Source organism: Periplaneta americana, chromosome 3 (assembly GCF_040183065.1).
Source record: "Periplaneta americana isolate PAMFEO1 chromosome 3, P.americana_PAMFEO1_priV1, whole genome shotgun sequence".
NCBI classification, from domain to species: Eukaryota; Metazoa; Arthropoda; class Insecta; order Blattodea; family Blattidae; genus Periplaneta; species Periplaneta americana.
The window spans coordinates 153,573,749-153,593,513 of NC_091119.1; the positions used below are offsets into that span (position 1 = coordinate 153,573,749).

Sequence of the window (19,765 nt, forward strand, 5' to 3'; positions counted from 1 at the left end):
CCATCGATTAGTGGAAAAAGGAGGAGTCTACCAGCAATAACAATGAAGTAACAGCCCAGTAAAATTTTTAATTAGTGGAATAAGGAAGAATGTCCGGACTTTCTTCCTTTTTCCAATCAATACTGTAAGCATCACCACCAGATGTCAGGTAGGAAGTCTGTCTCTCGTTTAAATTTGCTAATTTGCTGTCAGTGTGGCTGTAAGTTCGTTGTCTGTAAATCATTCATAACAACTTGAGTGAAAGTAATTCTGATAGTGAAGAAATACACTGGAGAAGAAAGGGAGTAAGAAATATCGATGAATATGTAAAAGAAAAACGCAAGAAATCTAGATCTTAGGAAAAGAATACGTAACTTCAAAAGGAGGAGTTGTGCCAGCAAAACTGCCTGGTCTATCATGAAGGAAAGAACTGTTGTGTGTTATTTGGATATATTTATACTGCTAAATATTTCTGTGAACATATAATATATGCTGCAGTTTGGTGTTTGTTTTATTGTTGTTGTTCCACAAGGTTTTTGAAAATTTTAAAGATGAAGACCAAATGGAAATAATCACTACATTATACGATGGTAAAACTAAAAAGAGGAAATATGTATATCTAATGGCACTGATAGAACATTCGCCTGTACAAAGACGCCAGAATTAAATACTTTTTTCTTAATGAAAATACAAAACGATGGCTTTCGCAGAATAGTTAGTTCACAAACGACGAGCATCAAAATTTTATAAAATAAAACAACAAGAGGTAATAAAATTACGTGAAGAAAGAAATGACGTAGTCGATCTAGTGTTCGACTTATGCAAAGTGTTCCCCTTTCTTGTCTTCTTGTACAGGAAATGTTCTATTTAAGAAAACTGTGGCTTTTTGTGTTTGGAATCCATAATCAGGAAAACAATACAGCACAGTTTTATTGCTATCATGAAGGACAAGCTAATCGAGGCCCCATTGAAGTCTGCACATTTTTCAATGACTACGTAAGTGAACTTGACTCAGTGAAAGAACTACGTGTGTTTAGTGATCCTTGTGGCGGACAGAATCGAAATAACACTGTTTTTTTATTAGGTTGTTTTACGACGCTTTATCAACAGCTTAGCTTATTTAGTGTCTGAATGTGATGAAGGTGATAATGCCGGTGAAATGAGTCTGGGGTCCAACACCGATAGTTACCCAGTATTTGCTCATGTTGGGTTGAGGGAAAACGCCGGAAAAAAACCTCAATCAGGTAACTAGTCCCGACCGGAAATCGAACCCGGGCCACCTGGTTTCGCAGCCAGACGCGCTGTTACTTCACAGTTGTGGACAATAACACTGTTGTACGTTGCCTTATATATTGAACAATGACTGCCAAGTTTCAGATAATTCAGCACTGTTATCCTGTACGAGGTCACTCGTTTCTCCCGTGCAACAGGGATTTCACCGTAATAAAAAGAGTGATATAAAAGAATCTACTCTGTGAAACAATATGTTGAGATGATAGTTAATTCAAGAAAAACACAGAATGTTTTTCAAGTCAAGATTATTGGACATCAAGATATCATTGATGTTAAAGAATGGTGGCCACACTTCTTAAAAAGAATCTTAAATTGCTCTAAATAGTCACATGAAGTAAAAGTTTTCACTTGCTAATTGCAGGCATTTGACCTATAAACAGAAAATCCCAGGCTATGTCGTTTCTTCGGAATGGATAGATGGACTGAATCGCAAGACATACAGACTTTAAGGGAAGAGGAACACCTCTGCTCCTAGAAATATGACATACGACTCCAAAGTTCCTATACATCCAAAGAAGCTGCAAGACGTTAACAAAATAATTAAATATATTCCATCAGAGTATCAGGAGCTTTATAACAACATTCTTCAAAGGCCACAAGAAATCCTATCCAATCTGATGAAGATTAGTAGTTAAATTGTTAATTGAAATTATTTTTAATACCACAGCACAATTTATAAAATTCTTAAGATGTTTGACTCAAATTAAATAATATTCACACTGTGTTAACAATAGAAATTTAACTAACAATAAATAGCAGATTAAACCTGTGTTTAATTGAGTTTCTTTGCAAATTACTCATGAGAATTGTTAATTTATTGGAAAAAGGAAGAATGTCCATCAACTTCAAAAGAGGATAGATTCAAAAATATTTATCGAATGCGCTGAAACGACCCACCATACAGTTCAGAGAACTTAGTTCTACAAGTTTGTAATGCATCACAAAGCTGTAGGATCAATATTGTAAGTGTTAATAAGTTTTTCTTAGTTTTCTCAAAACATAGGTGCATGGACATTCTTCCCTTTTCCAATCAGTGATTCAGTTATCAAAATAAGTTTCGTTAGGAATAATAATAATAATGATAATAATAATAATCGTTATGTTTGTTTCAGATTCCAGAGTATAGAGTGCCGAGATATATACGATTCGTGAAGAATTTCGAAAGAACTGTGGTCGGGAAAGTACAGAAGTTCCGTCTGCTGGAACAACTGAAGAAGGAGCTTGGTCTTCCAGACTAATTCATTACTTTACAAACTATATTCACAAATATACTCCATGTTCCCCTCCTAGGAGAAGTAGTATGATATAATGACAACTAGGGTGACCAAATCTCCCGCATTTCTCGGGAACTCCCGTATTACAGCTCATAATTTTTATATCCTTCTAGTTCCTATATTGAGCTTTTATTTCTCCTGTATTTCATTAACTATCATTCATACATAGTTTTCGGCCCAAGGGCAGGTCTTTGGTGCAAACATAGCATTCTCCAATCTTTGACAGCACACCCAGCATTCTCCAATCTTTCCTATTTTCCGCCTTCCTCTTAGTCTTCGCATATGATCCATATATCTTAATGTTGTTTATCTATCCAGAAAATAGCACTCAACAATAGTATTCTTTCTGATTGAGATTGTTTAAGGTATATGTACACCCACAAAACGCAAAAAAATGATGAAAAATTAGAATTTTCAATATATAACTATTTTAATAGAGAATTTTCTCCTCTTTAATTTGATATAAGAATTTTCGATTTATGCCTCATGGTTTTTCAGATAAGTCCCATTTTCCAAAATGCTGCGTCATCAGCTACGGTCACTTACTTTTGGAGTGATGTTCGTAGCAGTCAATCCCCTCGTCCAGCATTGCTGGTAAAATAAACTTCTTTCTAGTCTCGAAATAGATGCATAGATATCTGGGCATGATCATTAGATTGAAAAAACTTTTTTACATAATGAAGTAATTTATAAGCTTTTACTGTTAGTCATAAAACTGTAAATTTGTGTGTCAATGATGTTGTACGTCATTTTAATAAAAGTCCAAAAGTAGAAATTACAATTCTGAGGAGGATGGGCATAAACCCTGGGACAAACACCATCGCAGGAATTGTTGCATCAATGGAAATAGGGACAAAAATGCCAAAAAAAAAAACATTCAACACCTGAAGTTAAAACAAGGCGGAGGTATTTGAGAGGCAGAAAGAAGCTGAAACTGGACCGACATGAAGCTGCTTAAGGGGTGACATATGATGATGGAGTCTTCTAGGCTCTGAACGTTTGTGGCTCATTTCCTGTAAATAGTAATTTTAGAATATTTAATTCTTTAAAACATGATATCTCAGTCAAATATGGCGATACCAAGATGATATTGGTGTCATTTTGAAGCTTGAAATGTCCCCTAGTGCCTGACAATGAGTAGAATAACATTAATATAATTAATAATTATCTATGAAAATATTATTGTAAGTTACATACATGGTAATATTTAATTAATGTAATAAAAATTAAAATAGCTCTATGTCAGGCACTAAATAATAGTTTTAGCTATAAAACAGTGAAAAAACTGTGGCTCTATCTTAAAAACTGCATGAGCTATCATGTTTCAAGTTGCATGTCAAAATTATAAACAAAATAATTTTTAAAAACAATTTAGACATAATTTCAAGGGATCTGTTCACTTCATTCTCTTTCTGGTACCATTCTCAATTGTATAAAAATTTTACAGAGCAAAATTATACAAAATAAATTTTTTTGTATGTAAAGGTATACGTATACCTTAAGGTCACATACATTCAAGGCACTAGGGACAATACCTCAACATCAAAATTATCTTCATCTTATTAAAAATGTCTACTACTTTTGTAAGAAGTTATAAAAAACATACTTTAATTCATCATATTCTAATTATAAAACTGCATAATGTTTCTTAAAATGCTTGATGTTAACCAAATATCCCACCTTAAAACTTGAAGGTCTATTTGACGAATTTTAGAAATGACGAATATTGAATAAATTGAGATAAGCTCTTTGGGCATGTGAAATCTGTGAAATCTGTGAACATATTTTCACCATATTGGTGAAACTGCTAATCATTCTGTTTTACGAAGATAGCAACAGGAAAGTTTCGCGTGACGACTTATCTCAGTGACATTGCACCTACTAACATAGTATGATGACTTGTAACTTATATTGTATAATGTATACGTACCGGTATCATAAGATTCTTTACACATACAGCGGTCTGATTACATCAACACATTTTAATGAACGAAGTCACTTCAGATCTCTTTGTGTTCCTCTTCCTAGTGACTTCTTTAAATTCAAATTTATATTTACACTTTGATAAAATTAATTCTGAGGTTCCGTCGCCTGAAAAAATCAGACCTCGTATAAAATTATTAGCATAAATATACCCTAAATGATTAGAGAAGTGATGTTATTTGAAAGATAGTTTTCTCCTAATCATCTGTAAAATGATATTTAATTTTAAATTATCGAATGCTTTTGCTAAATCAATAAAACAAATACCAAAAATTAAACTGCAGATTCTTCTCTATTATCTTCCTTAAAACAAATATTATATCTATACAAGAGCTCCCAGTTCCAAAACCTTGATGCGTGTCATCTAGGAAAACAATATCTGTTAGTTTAGAATAAAATTATCTTTGAGGATAAACAATCACAGCAGTGTGTTGTATGAGTTAGACTTCAAGATCCTGCAGAATTTCTTAGAAAGCGAATGAATGAAGATCTTTACAAAGATGTTCCTCAGGTACGCTCACACTTAGTCACCGACGTAAGTATAAGCACGTCAGCAGAATAAAGATTTATAAATTCATATTTCACTTTATTATACATATTATGACATTGGGACTGAAAATAAATTAATCTACACTCCTGTAAGTATAAAATATTATTTTAGAAATCAAAATAAAAATTACTTTAACACAGAAAATAAAATAATTGTTCTTTTTGTCTGTGATAATGCTGGACACAAGTATAAGCACAGTACAATTTTGGTCACTTTTTTTTGCTTCAACACGCAAAATGATCACTCAGTTAGTACTTCGTTGGCTTCCCTTTTCTGTGAATAATCATCTTAAGCCTGTTTTGCATGGAACCAACAAGCTTACCAGAGAAAGACAGACAAAAATGTCAAAAAAGCGATTTTTGTTTTCAGAATGATTAATCATACATGTTAACACAAATTATTTTTGGAAAAGCGAAAATTACCAGAAAAATTTTGGTTACAGATCTATTATTAGTATAGATAAGCTGCCTTTAAATATACAGGGTGTTTAAAAAATACGGGGCATAATTTCAGGTATGTATTTCTCACATGTAGACAATCAAAATAATTCATTACAACATGTGTCCGGAAATGCTTCATTTCCGAGTTATGGCCTTCACAACATTGAAATTCACCGGAACGTTTTTCTTTCCGCAGGTCGTTGTCATTACATAAGATGTTCAAAATGTCCACCTCCTGCTTGAATACAGACCTCACATCGATGTCTTATTGACATGCGAGCACGATCCCAAACTCCAGGAGTATTGCGTATGTCCTCAGAACATGCCACAATTCGATTCCGAAGGGATTCCAAATCAGGCACCGGAGATGAATAAACCAATGATTTTAAATGGCCCCTTCGTGTGCTGATAGAAGGAGTCATGTTCACAGCCTCCAGAATCTCCTCCTGTACTTGTGGAGTTGTAGATCTTGATCGTCCCCTTCCCAAACCAGGAGAGTTAAATTTTCCATACTCGCACAGACGGTAATGGAGACGTACAAACTACGAGCCAGCGCAGCATTGCCGTCCGCCTTACCGTACATGAAGTGTATCTCTGCCAGCTCTTGATTTGAATACATGTCGCACAGTCTAACGCCTACACAATACTGAATGTAACCTTCGCCTCGGAATGAACTGTCAGAGTGCCCTCGTAATGTCTCCTTTGACGGCAACGACCTGCGGAAAGAAAAACGTTCCGGTGAATTTCAATGTTGTGAAGGCCATAACTCGGAAATAAAGCATTTCCGGACACATGTTGTAATGAACTACTTTGATTGTCTACATGTGGGAAATACATACCTGAAATTATGCCCCGTATTTTTTAAATACCCTGTCTACTTTGCTATTGTTATTTTAGAGCTAGGATTTATATGTAGTATGAGTTAAGAATGACGCCGAGTATAGTTGAGTCGATGTGATGCCGGTTAAGAAGGTTTTAAGCCTGGTTGACAAGACTCGAAGTGCAGGAAAAGTCACAAGGACTAGACAATGCAGCTTTTAAATTCCCGCTGTTTTGTAAGTGGTGGTTAAGAGGATTAAAGACCCTTAGCGCTAACTAATGGAAGTATTGAATGACAAGAATGGTAAGTATGAGGAGTGGGGGAGTGTTTGTAAACTATATCGACTAAAAATATTAGCTATTACTACATACGAATCCTAGTTGTAGATTATTAAATCCAAGTTGTACTTTGTACACATAGTAGCAGAGTGTGCAGGAAGACTGCTGAACTGCAGCGAGAACTGATGACTCGCAACTTTCTCTCCGTACCAAGTGAAGCTATTATAGTATGATCGAATATGATCTAAGTCCGTCCTGTAATTTAGGAGAAACCGCACGAGCAGACACATGCAGAAAAAAAACACAATTCCGATGTTAGAAATGCTGAGAACGAGTATGTATAATTATGAAAGTCACTTTTACGAAATCATATATATTTTTTTAACCTGGTTAATGTTTTTCCGGGGTTTTCCTTCAACGTATTAAGAGCAAATGCTGGCGCTGGATCCTGGACTCATTTCGCCGGCATTATCACATTTATACCAGTCAGACGCTAGATAACCACAGCAGTAGATAAAGCGTCGTAAAATAACCCACTGAAATACTTTTTCATACTTGGCACAATGAGAAAGTAGAAGACTTAGGTCTGAATAAAATATCAAAGTAGAACCTTCCGTCTTGCTGCGAAACGGAGAAGTGTTCAACCTTGACATAAGTTGCTCCAGGCTTCAATGTAATTAATCGTGGCGTTACAAAATAGTTCCCACTTGGATCATGCTTTAATTGTGTTATTTATGCCGTCCATTGGTGGTTTCCCTACATCGCTTTTGGCTCGTTATATAACACGAACATTATCAATATTGATACAAGTATATAATGACGTAACACTTCGCGAGAGTGACTCTTGTTCTGAATTGAGGATATTAGCGGTACTTCCACGCTGGGCTTGATTCACTTCTCTCGCAAGTAGTAGTTGCTGCGTCACCGCGAAGAAGCCAACATGACTGAAAGGTAAGAGCACACTTCTACAATGTCTAGTTGTGATAACAACGTAATATTTTGGGATACGACTTTATATCTCATAGGCCTATGTATCATTAAGGACGTAGTGTATGCAACGGCTAATGCACATCTTTAACGACAGTCGTGCGAGTCCTTAATTAAATATTTATATTTGCTGCGAGCCCTTTGTTAAAATAGATTGCGAGAAAAATCAATAAAAATGAACGCACTTTTCTAATTTAACCATCTCCTTTCTCACATTGTCGCCCTCGGTAGCGTAGTTGGTATAGCGCTGGCCTTCTATGCTCGAGGTTGCGAGTTCGATCCAGACCGAGGTCGATGGCATTTAAGTGTGTTTAAATGCGACAGACTCATGTCAGTAGATTTACTGGCATGTAAAAGAACTCCTGCGAGACAAAATGCCGGCACACCGGCGACGCTGATATTACCTCTACAGTTGCGAGCGTCGTTAAATAAATCATAATTTAAAAAAATGTTCCACATTCTGCTAAGCGATCAATTGAAAATATTTGAATTTAGCGGGTTATGCACTGCTCGTTCGAGACTTTCTATAATTATGACTTCCGAGATTTCGAGAAGGATGACATAATAGGAAAGAACAATGGCCTTTTGCCATTAACTATAGCCTAGCTGAAGCAAAAAAAATCGTGGTCTATCATTATTAGCAGTCTCTCATTTGTCCAGTTTAATGACTTAAAAATATCGGCAAACCTACGAAAGAACGGCACGTGATTCTGTTCGTGCTATCTTGGTTGAAAAATCATCATCTCTCTGGTGATCTCTAGTGCATCCCGCAGCTGGACAGAACACAGTTTGAAACCTATTTTAAAGGTAAAAATATTACTGTTTATTTATTTAATTTCTTCCTGTAACCACTACAGGTTGCCATCGACAAAGAGTACCATGATACAATAGAGTAAATGCCTTGAGGCTTAGTGATACATTGTTGTTAGAGTGAAAAATTACAATTTGAATTATATTGAAACACATGATATTAAACGAAGTAACGTCAAGGAGATGCGAATTAGTCATGGTCCATATGTATGATGCCTGAAAATAGCAATTGAGCCTTTGAGTGCTGCAATTGTTAGATCTCTTAAAATAATTTTATGCAGGCAAAAAGATTTACAGAAGTCGACTAGGAACCGGGGTATGGTCCCACGGGCTCCTATCATTAGTCCCGTAATGACGATGGATTCCAGATGGTATTTGTCCTTATAAAAACTGATGGAAGGTTCATATACAGAGTGTTTCAGAAATACTTTGACAAACCTAGGGGGCATGTTCCTCACATCAAAAAAAGAAAAAAAGTTCATATAAACATATGTTCGAAAATCCTTAGATTTTAAGTTATTAACGAAAGAACATAATGAAACATCTGTTAGACATTGTCAGCTTGGTAGCAAGTGTTGCAACTTTAATCAATTCAGAAACTCATTACAATGACAGCTTACGTTCAACGCGTTTCGAGGTACAAACCAACAACTTAACTTAAGTTTGTAACAGATAATAATGCATTTTGTTAGATAATCTTATGATGTTATGGATACAAGTCTGCTGATGCACCCATTGTATCCTAGATGGCTATGTGTTGCCAAGGAGACTTTTTTACTAGTCATTTGTCATTTAAACATTTGTTGTGGGTTTCTGAATTGATTAACACTTGCTACCAAGCTGACAATATCTAACATGTTTCATTATGTTCTTTCATTAATAACTAAAAAACTAAGAATTTTCGGACATATGTTTATGTGAACTTTTTTTCTTGTTTTAGCGTGAGGAACATGCCCTCAAGGTTTGTCCAAGTATTTCTGAAACACCCTGTATATTCCTTTTTTCCTCGTGTACTTCTTCTGGCTGGTGTTCGTGTGATTCGAATCTCACAGTAGGGTCTATGATGTAACCTTCGAAAATCGAAAAATCGAAGGAGAATTGGGAGGAAAATTTAAAAGGTACGCAAAACGCGTCCTTGCAAGTGGGTTTGGGGCTGTACAAAACTAAATATGTGAGCTCCAAGCCTGTTGGCCACTAGTCTCACTCCGGGTTACGCTGCTCCCCTGAAGGAGCTCTAGAAAATTTTGAAGGGGAAGCCGAAATTGGACGTAACCTCTTAGGTACCACATACGCCGATGTAACCTTCAAGAGAGGGAGGTTTAAATGCAATTATGTCGATTCTTCGATTGCTGCTCTCACTGGATATGCCGTGTACTTCTTCATATACTGAATAGTCTTTGTTCCTTAAGGCAGTTGCTATTATAGATCTTACTGTATGATGCCGCGTATTTCGCAGAAGTTCACCGTGTGGACAGGCCCCCAGGACATCGCAACGTCGACAGGGGTTACTGCCCGAAGACCTGCCAGGTACATTACGCACAGCTGATACGTTAGCATTCATCTTGATCGCTTCCCTCCACTCACTACAGGAAAGATCCTTGTATTATTATTATTATTATTATTATTATTATTACTATTATTATTATTATTATTATTATTATTATTATTATTATTATTATTGCCCTATTGTTCTTGTTATCGTTTTAGTAGTTATAGTACTGGTGACGAACTTTGTTACATATTTGCAGTGAAATTACACAATCATCTGTACAATACATACATTTCAGACCATGAATTATTTTGTAAAAATTCCCTGTAGAATAATAATAATAATAATAATAATAATAATAATAATAATAATAATAATAATAATAATAATAATAATCCAGACGTTTGAGATGGGCAGGGCATGTAGCACATATGGGCGAATCCAGAAATGCATATAGAGTGTTAGTTGGGAGACCGGAGGGAAAAAGGCCTTTAGGGCGGCCGAGACGTAGATGGGAGGATAATATTAAAATGGATTTGAGGGAGGTGGGGTGTGATGATAGAGACTGGATTAATCTTGCACAGGATAGGGACCGATGGCGGGCTTATGTGAGGGCGGCAATGAACCTTCGGGTTCCTTAAAAGCCTTTTGTAAGTAAGTAAGTAAGTAAGTAAGTAATAATAATAATAATAATAATAATAATAATAATAATAATAATAATAATAATGTCATTATAAATAAATAAATAAATAAATAAGTAAATAACTAAATAAATAAATAACTAAATAAATAAGTAAATAAACAAATAAATAAATAAAAATAAATAACAACAATGCCCTTTTGCTATTAACTGTAGCTGAAGCTAAAAAAAAATTGCGAATTCTATCGTTATTAGCAGCGCGGAAGCTGAATAGGGCTTTAGTGTAATTAATGACATTTCCACTTGTGAAAGAAGTAAACTTAAAGTCTTCCATTTGTCCAGTTTAATGACTTTTAAAATTATCGGCAAACCTACGAAAGAACGGAACGCGGTCCTGTTCTTGCTATCTTGGTTGAAAAATCATCACCTCTCTGGTGATCTCTAGTGCGTTCCGCAGCTGGCAATCAAAAATTCTCATGGGGGCAGATAAAAAAGTTAAATTTTTCTTCATACATGTTAATAATTTCAAAACAAGTGCTTACACAAATTTTGGCCACTCGACCGCAATTATGAGGCTCTCTCCTCCAGAAAGTAAGTTTCCCTGGGGTCGTTTACAGAAAGAAAGAACAAATTAATGGAAAGATTTATTGCAACAGACGCAGATGTTGTTGAACTATTTTTCAACATGTTCCCCACCGGAATGGAGACATTTGTCATACCTTAGGATCAACTTTTGTATTCCTGTGTCGTAAAAGTCTGCCTCCTGGGATCGGAACCAGTGTATGACAGCCGTCTGCACCTCTCTGTTGATCCCACGGTAGGAGAAATGTCTCATTTCCGGTGGGGAATATATTGAAAAATAGTTCAACAATTTCTGTATCTGTTCAAATAACTCCTTCCATGAAATTATGTTTTCTTTGTACAAACGAACTCAGGGAAATTTACCTTCTGAGGGTTTTATTAAAAGGATTTAATTTCGGAGATGGTGTCTTTAAGATATGTAAATAGGATTTATTTGTTCTTGTTGTTGGTTTAGGTGTATTAATTTAATTGCGCTCGAGTGGCCAAAATTTGTATAAGCACTTGCTTTGACATTATTAACATGTATGTATATATGTATGTATGTATGTATGTATGTATGTATGTAGTATGCATGTATGTATGTATGTATGTATGTATGTATGTATTTTTTTATTGAACAGCATGTTCCATTACAAGGTTAGTAATACTACATGCCTTGTTGATCATTCAATACAATTCTAAATTACTATTAGATAATCACTATTAGATAAATGTCACACATAGCTTCACTGTTCTTTGAGTCTGGTTCATAATTATCTAGTTCACTTCCCATTTATGATTATACTTAATACACTTCTATATCGCTAGTATGGCTACTGATTGCACTTGTTATGTTGTTATTACACTATATACACTATTTACAACTAACTCTGTTTCTTTCTTTGCTTTCTGCTTCTTTTTGGGGTTATAGCTTTTCTAAATTTACAGACTGAACAAATTCTATATATATCGTTTCTTATACTTAAGTATTAGTTCACTCAATATGTTAGTCCACTGACCACCTAGTTTTAGGATGTTGTTTCTGAACACACTTCTTTCCTTATCGAGAATGGCACACTGGAAGATTAGATGCTCAGCTGTCTGATCGCCCTTCCCACAAGGGCATTCTGGGCTGTCCAATATGTGGAAACGGTGGAACTAGGCCCTTAATTTGCCGTGGCCGGTTAGGAAGGTTGCAAGATTACTATTCAAGGGGATATTGACCCGGAGTCGGTCCTTTACACTGGGAAAATATGATTTGGTGACTAGTCCTTTAGTTGTTGTCTGCCAGTCCTTTCCCCATTGAGATATGCTTTCCTCTTGTAGTACTCGTAGCCACTCACTTTCAGGAATCCTCTCGTAGCACACTTCTAGGTCTTTATTCCTTACTGCTCTCTTGGCTAATTTGTCTGCTAGTTCGTTGCCTGCAATACCGACATGCGCCTTGACCCATGTGTAGTGGATAGTCCATCTCTGCTCCTTCATATGTATGTATGTATGTATGTATGTATGTATGTATGTATGTATGTATGTATGTATGTATGTATGTATGTATGTATGTATGTATGTATGTATGTATGTATGTATGTATTTATTCAAACTGCAAATGGGTATATACCCGGTGGCAGTGCATGGTGGAAGGAAAAAAGAGTAACTTTCTTATCTGCCTCCATGAGAATGTTTGCTTGTAAGCTGAACACATGGGTGAACGAAATGACAGTTTGGAACCTATTTTAAAGGTAAAATAATATTATTACTATATTTATTATTATTATTATTATTATTATTATTATTATTATTATTATTATTATTAATAATGGTGGAGTAAATGTTGATTTGAAAAGTATTATCTTCAATTTCTATAGCATAATGAAACAAGTAGAACACAAAAGTTCTTTCCACCAGCAATTACGTTCACTGTTTCTGAATATTACGATGTTTGCCACTTCAGATAAAATTAATGTACCGTTTGTATGCACAGAAAGTACAAGCCCAGCTACTGGCACAGTCTTGGAACTGAGCCTCTCTGTGCTCTCACTCTCGGCCAAATCATCGACAATGCTGCAGAACAATGGGGGGACAAAGAAGCCCTCGTATCTGTCTACCAGGGGCATCGATTCACGTTCGCAGAAGTGAGGGACAAGGTAATCAAAGTATTACAACAATTTGTTAACTAAACAAGGAGATTTTAAAGGCCGGGAATGTATAATTTGTTATTTAAAACGTAGGTAGCCTAATATGTGAAACTATTGAGAACTACAGGGACATCATTTTATTTTTACTAACATTTTTAATATTAACTTGGCTATACCTCTGGATCAACGCCGTTTGCTACCCCCTTCCACGACTGGAGTTCGATGCTACTGGCGTAATATACAAACACATCACTTCACTAGGTATAGGAGGGAAGAAAAATAGTTCATCCATTTACGTAAAATAGGAAATATCGCTCTTTTGAGTTTGATCATTTTCATTAGGTTTTTGTTTAATCAAAATACAGTACTGTATTAACAATAAGTGATTTTACTCACGAACTGAGCTGTCCATGTGGACGTATTCATTATGCAGTGTATATTATACTGTCTACAGCACGTTAGCATAAAATATAGAGAATGAAGTTAAATTGAAAAATAATCATAATATGGATATTTAAACACATTTTTTTAAATGGTAGCCGTTCATTTCGATACTGGCTTCAGTTCTAATGTGCATATTATCGTACCATAGACTATTGTACCTAATCCCAATTACCAGTTTCGTTCTTCGTACTAGTAACTCATGTTGAAATAATTCTGTACCTACTGTATAACAGAGTACCTTAAGTACTGTAAATTCAGTCTTCAATTCTGCTCGATCCGAAAAGATAAAATTACTCAGACATACTATCTACTGTCAGTCCAAGTGGTTATGTCGTAGGGTCGTAGAAAGGGGGGAAATCACGTGACAGTTAATTACATAACGAGGTCCTTTTATTTAAGGTATTTTAAACAGTTGTATAATATTACGTAGACGTCCAATTCCTAACAGAAATTAATGTTCTTAAAAAAGAGCTAAGTCAGCCCAGCCACTAGCTGGCGAATAAAAGCTGGTGGGGGAAACCGGGATACGACATAGGCAAATGGACAACAGTACCTGTGCGAAAATGATTCAATATTGAACGCTCTTTCGTCACTGGAAAACGCGAACATATTTTTGGAGCGTACTGTTTACTATGATCGTAAGGCTACTGTGACTGTATATGCGGTCTTGGATCTGTGTGGAGGGCTGTTGAACTTCATTAGTAGAAGGGGTGGGAGTGAAGTACATTCAAAAACTCAGGTACAATAAACATTGAAGTAAAAATAAAATTATGTCCCTGTATTTTTATAGCTGAAAGGGGAATCGTAAATAATATAATTGAGGACAGAATTGGTATAATGGCATAGCAAGTTGATCAACATATTTACAGAGGAATGACATTTACATTTTCCTATAAAATCATGGCATAGACGCAAGGAAAGACAAAAATCAGGTAAATTGTCATATTACAAAATATCTTAAATAAACAGTTGATGTTCACAATGTAATATATATGTATGTACATTTAAATTTAAGGCGGACATTCTAGCAGCGGCGCTCCTGCAACTGGGACTGAATCCAGGAGACAGATTAGGTATCTGGGGTTCGAACTCCAGTGAGTGGTACATATCCAGAATGGCAGCAGCAAGAGGTGGATTCATAGCGGTGAGTGCTTACGTATCCGTAAACTGTAACCACTTACTTATGGTTTTTAAGGAACCCTGAGGTTCAATGCCGCCCTCACATAAGCCCGCCATCGGTCCCTATACTTAACAAGATTAATCCAGCCTCTATTATCATATCCCACCTCCCTCAAATCCATTTTAATATTATCTTCCCTCCTACGTCTCGGCCTCCCCAAAGATCTGCTTCGTTCCGGTCTCCCAACTAACACTCTATATGATTTCTGGATTCGCCTATACGTGCTATATGCTTTCCCATCTCAAGTGTCTGGATTTAATGCTCCTAATTATGTAAGGTGAAGAATACAATGCGTGCAGTTCTGTGTTGTGTAACTTTCTCCATTCTCCTGTAACTTCATCCCTCTCAGCCCCAAATATTTTCCTAAGCACCTTATTCAGAGGATAAGGAAATATCCTACGTCGTACACAAGGGATAGGGAGACAGCATACCTTCCAGCAGCTACGAATGCACGCTGGGCAGTGTCTTGTCCGCGAGTATAGTCCGGGTCAGCTTACTTCATACACTAAGGGTGAAACCTAACCAGTGGCGGTTCCTCGGGGGAGGGAAGGGAGGAACGTCCTCCTCACACTTTTTTTTTTCTTTTGAAAGTAAATACCAAATAAAATATGTGCCTTGAAATTCGAGGAAGATTCGATAATTTTTAAGTTCACAGCTATAAGAAAAACTCGGTTGATCGAGTTTTAAACGACGCACGCTCATGTGCTGTAGAAAACTGTGAGAAAGATGCGAGATTGTCTGTATGAAGGAAAGGCACTCCATTCCTCCTCTACTGCAGTTAACACACATAGACAACAGCGCACTAGCGGCCAGAGAAAGAAGCAGAGTTTTAAAGCAAGTAAATGAAAGGAGAGGGAGGAGATCCTCGTCTGAATCAGTCATGGGCGGGAAATGAAACCGACTGGTCCAACCAACCAACATCTTGTTTCACTGAAAGTTTATATGACCGGAGATCAAGCTGACTTGCTTTTGACTCCTCCTTTAATTTATAACACTTTGAAATTGTTCAGTCTAGTTCTTCAGTCCTTGATGTTAAACCATGATGAATTTGTAAAAGATATGGCTGGTATAACTTGGGTTTTATTATTTATGTTTGATGATTAAACTTCTGTAGCAGAGGATTTGGATGATTTTTCAATGTTTGTATAAATTTGAATTTTAAATTTTCCGAAAACTCTTCAATTGATGCTATGTCCAAAACTTCATGTAAAAATTTATTGGATGTTGTGTAATCAGCTCCAGCAATTGTGCGCAGAACTGTTCTTTGTACACCACGCAGTCTTCTCAGTAGAGACCCATTGACAGATGACCAAGCTGGATATGCATATAGGAGGCTAGCTCTGATTATTGTTATATAGAAAGTTTTCTTAGTCCACAAACTCAGCGATGGCGACTTGAATAAAGGATACAAACGTTGAAACATAGCATATCCTTTGGCAGCAATTTTATTCATGTGAGGCTTAAAAGAAAGTCTATGGTCCAAAAGTATTCCCAAATAAGTTGTTTCTTTTTGATTTGGAATTACTACATCAAAAAGTTTCAGTTCAAATGGTTCTTGCGGTCTTCTTTTAGTGAAAATTACTACAGAACTCTTAGAGGCATTGATTTTTATTTTCCAATTTATGAGCCAATTTTCTATCTTGTTTAAGTAATCCTGTAAATTATTATATGCAATGTGAATATCCATGTCTGAAGTGAATATAACTGTGTCATCAGCATACTGGGCGAAGCGACAGTTTTTGTGGCGAGGGAAATCTGCTGTATAGATATTAAAAAGTGTAGGTGATAAAACTGCACCTTGAGGAACACCTGCATTTATTGTTTTTTCGGAAGAGAATGTGTTATTGATTTTCACTTTGAAGGTTCTTTCTGTTAGGAAGCTCTTTATGATATGCACATAGGTATCAGGTAGGTCAGACGTTATCAATTTTATAAGCAAACCTTGAGGCCATACAGTATCGAATGCTTTTTCAACATCTAGGAAGACACAAACTGTGTGTTGACCACTAACTATAGTGGAATTTATGTGATTACATAAACGATAGAGTTGATGTGTTGTACTGTGGTGTTCTCTGAATCCAAACTGTTCATTAGGTATGTAACATATTTGTTGTGAAATAAATTTTAAGATGATTCTTTCCAGGATTTTACTCATAGTATTTAATAAAGTAATTGGTCTTAAATTTTCCGGATATAATGGACTCTTTCCTGGTTTTGGGAGTGCAATAATAACTCCTTTCTTCCATTCATAGGGAAAATAATTTAATCGAAGACAAGAGTTGAAAATCTTTGTGAGATGTGTTACAGCTGGTAAAGGAAGATTTTGTAATAACTGATTATGAACATGATCAGGACCAGGTGATTTCGTAGGGTTTAGATCTTTTATTATGTTTCTTACTTCTGAAGGACAAATAATTTCTGGTGAACTTTCTGGACGTTTACTGAAATAGTTTTGAAGTATGAATTCTACATCACGAGTGAAATTATCATTACATTTTGCAAGACTGTTTGTTTGAAACCGTGATTGTAAATCTCTGGCAATAATATCTGCTTTGCCTTGATCGCTATACACAACTGTTCCATCACAGTTCTTCAGCGCATGGTTTTCAGGTCTGGTTCTTTTCCCTGTCAAGGCACGACTAATTTTCCACAATTTTGAAGGTTCTGATTCACAAAGAAGAAGTTTTTCATCAAAATTACCCTGTCTGAGTTCTGTAAGTAAGTTCTTGACTTCTTTTTGAATTTTGTTCAGTGCAGTTTTATCTGCACGAATCTTGTATTTCTGCCATCTTCTTCTGAGTACCCTTTTACGACTTAGAAGTGATTCAAGTTGTATATTTTTATATTGCACTTGTTTATATGACTTGTAATGAGTAACTCTTTCGAAGGCATCTTTAATTGTATATGTGTATATTTGTATAGCTGTATCTATATCACTTTTAGTTTGAATTGTTGGATTTCCAGGGATATTGGTAAGAATTTCTTTGTACAAATCCCAATCCGTAATTCTTTCACTCCTCGTGAAAAGTGTGTGACCTTCGCTCGAATCAATGGTTAGTAGTACAGGATTGTGATCAGAATTTAAGTCAGCTGTTGTTGTAACAGACAGTATGTTTGCAGTATGATGAAATAGGGCCACATCTAGAATATCAGGTGCAGATCTAGCATTATGAGGGTAAAATGTTGGGATGTCAGGAGTTACAATTGCATAATTATTTTGAGTACTGTGAATCTGTAAGACTTTCCCTCTTGAGTTCTGAGTTAAAGAGTTCCAACTTTGATGTTTAGCGTTTAAATCTCCTAAAATAATGAAATTTTTGGTAGTATGTATGAGCTTATCTAAGTCTGATAAGAGCAAAGGTTTTGTAGGTTGGTTGTACACAGCTGCTATTGTTGTTTCACGATGATTGAGCAATATAGTTATGGCAGTACATTCAACATTTTCCAGGTTCGATATTTTAATAGGATTGTGAGAAATAGTTTTCTTAATTAGTATTGCAGTTCCACCACCTGGTTTATTTTCCCTATCAGTTCTGTAGATTTTATAATTCTTGATTTTTATATTGTCTGTTCGATTTAAATGTGTTTCATTTACACAAGCAATGTCAACAGTGTTGTCTTGCAAGAACTTTGTAAATTCTAATAGTTGATTTTTCAGTCCGTTTGCATTGAAGTTTAAAATAATAAGTGGTTTTGAAATTACTGATTTAGGGTGTGCAGCCATCTGCAGTTGAGAAGGTCAGTACACTTTCTATCAGAATAATAATTTTAGACCATGTGTCATTACATTGTCCAAGCTTTTGTGAAACTTCACTTAATTTCTTTAAAATTTGTTGCAGGTTTATGTTTTTGAAAATATTCAGAATGGATTTCAAATCCTCCATGGTGGACGAAGTATTTGATGTGTACATGTTTTGTTGGCTTTGAGGGAACCTTCTCTTTGGCAGTGGAGGAAATTCTTTATTATTGAGTGTAGGTGGCATTGATTGTTGTACAGGCTTACTTGATAATCTCATATTGAAAAGGTCAATATGTTTTTTAAAAACTGGACATTCTCTGTAGTTTGAGGTGTGCTCTCCCTGACAATTTGCACATTTAGGGGTATAATCAGGCCCTTTGACTGGACAATGAGCTATTAAATGTTTATCCCCACATTTTAAGCATCTTGGTTCTCGTTTACAACCTGAAAATACATGTCCAAAAGATTGGCAATTATGACATTGACGTAAACGAGGTTGAGGGTTATAAGCCTCGACTTTAATGATGATGTTGTTTATGCTGTTTAATTGCAATATTTCTCTTGATTTTGGATTATTTTCCAATGTAATTTGAAAGATGGGTAATCTGTAAGAATAATTCTCATCATTTTTGTTTTGTATCCATTGTTGAACATTCAATACTGGAAAGTTGAGAGACTTAAGTTCGTCTGAAATTTCCGCTTCTGTGATATTGGGTGGAAGATTTTTAATCAGAACTCTTATCGGACGATTGTTGGTCGAAGTAAAAGAATAAAATTCATATTTGTTAGCACTGAAAATATCCACGAGTCTATTGTAATCTTTATCATTATCGCACAAATATTTGATACCTTCATTGGAATAAACAATTCTTAGGTTGCCCTGTAGGTTGGTGCGGAATTTCTGATTTTCGGAGAAGAAATTGGGTAGTTTTGTAGTTAAAACAATGGGTGGAGGTTTCTTTGTTTTTGATTGTACAGAGTTTGATGTTGTAGACATTTGTGGATTGGAATTGACATTTAGTGAATTTGTCTCTGTTGTTTTTACTACATCTATACTATCAGAGTTTGACGCCATTGAAGAAGCAGTGGCTAGTACTTGAAATTTATTGTTAGTGGGTATGCTTGTTTTTACCATTGATTTAGCTATTTTGTTTGCTGAATAA

The 19,765-nt window shown here is 35.7% G+C and overlaps 2 protein-coding genes across 2 annotated transcripts in view; both read left to right on the forward strand.

The window, feature by feature from the left end:
- Window positions 1-3,321, forward strand: part of LOC138696681 (medium-chain acyl-CoA ligase ACSF2, mitochondrial-like) — a 37,490-nt gene extending 34,169 nt beyond the window's left edge. Inside the window, exon 13 of the mRNA XM_069821966.1 lies at window positions 2,385-3,321. Within this exon, the coding sequence (XP_069678067.1) occupies window positions 2,385-2,510 (126 nt within the window). The 3' untranslated portion in view covers window positions 2,511-3,321. The remainder of the gene's footprint in view (window positions 1-2,384) is intronic.
- Window positions 3,322-7,325: 4,004 nt separating this feature from the next.
- LOC138696682 (uncharacterized) overlaps window positions 7,326-19,765 on the forward strand; it is a 105,047-nt gene continuing 92,607 nt past the window's right edge. The window contains exons 1-3 of the mRNA XM_069821967.1: window positions 7,326-7,568; window positions 13,086-13,248; window positions 14,699-14,827. Of these exons, the coding sequence (XP_069678068.1) occupies window positions 7,558-7,568; window positions 13,086-13,248; window positions 14,699-14,827 (303 nt within the window). The 5' untranslated portion in view covers window positions 7,326-7,557. The remainder of the gene's footprint in view (window positions 7,569-13,085; window positions 13,249-14,698; window positions 14,828-19,765) is intronic.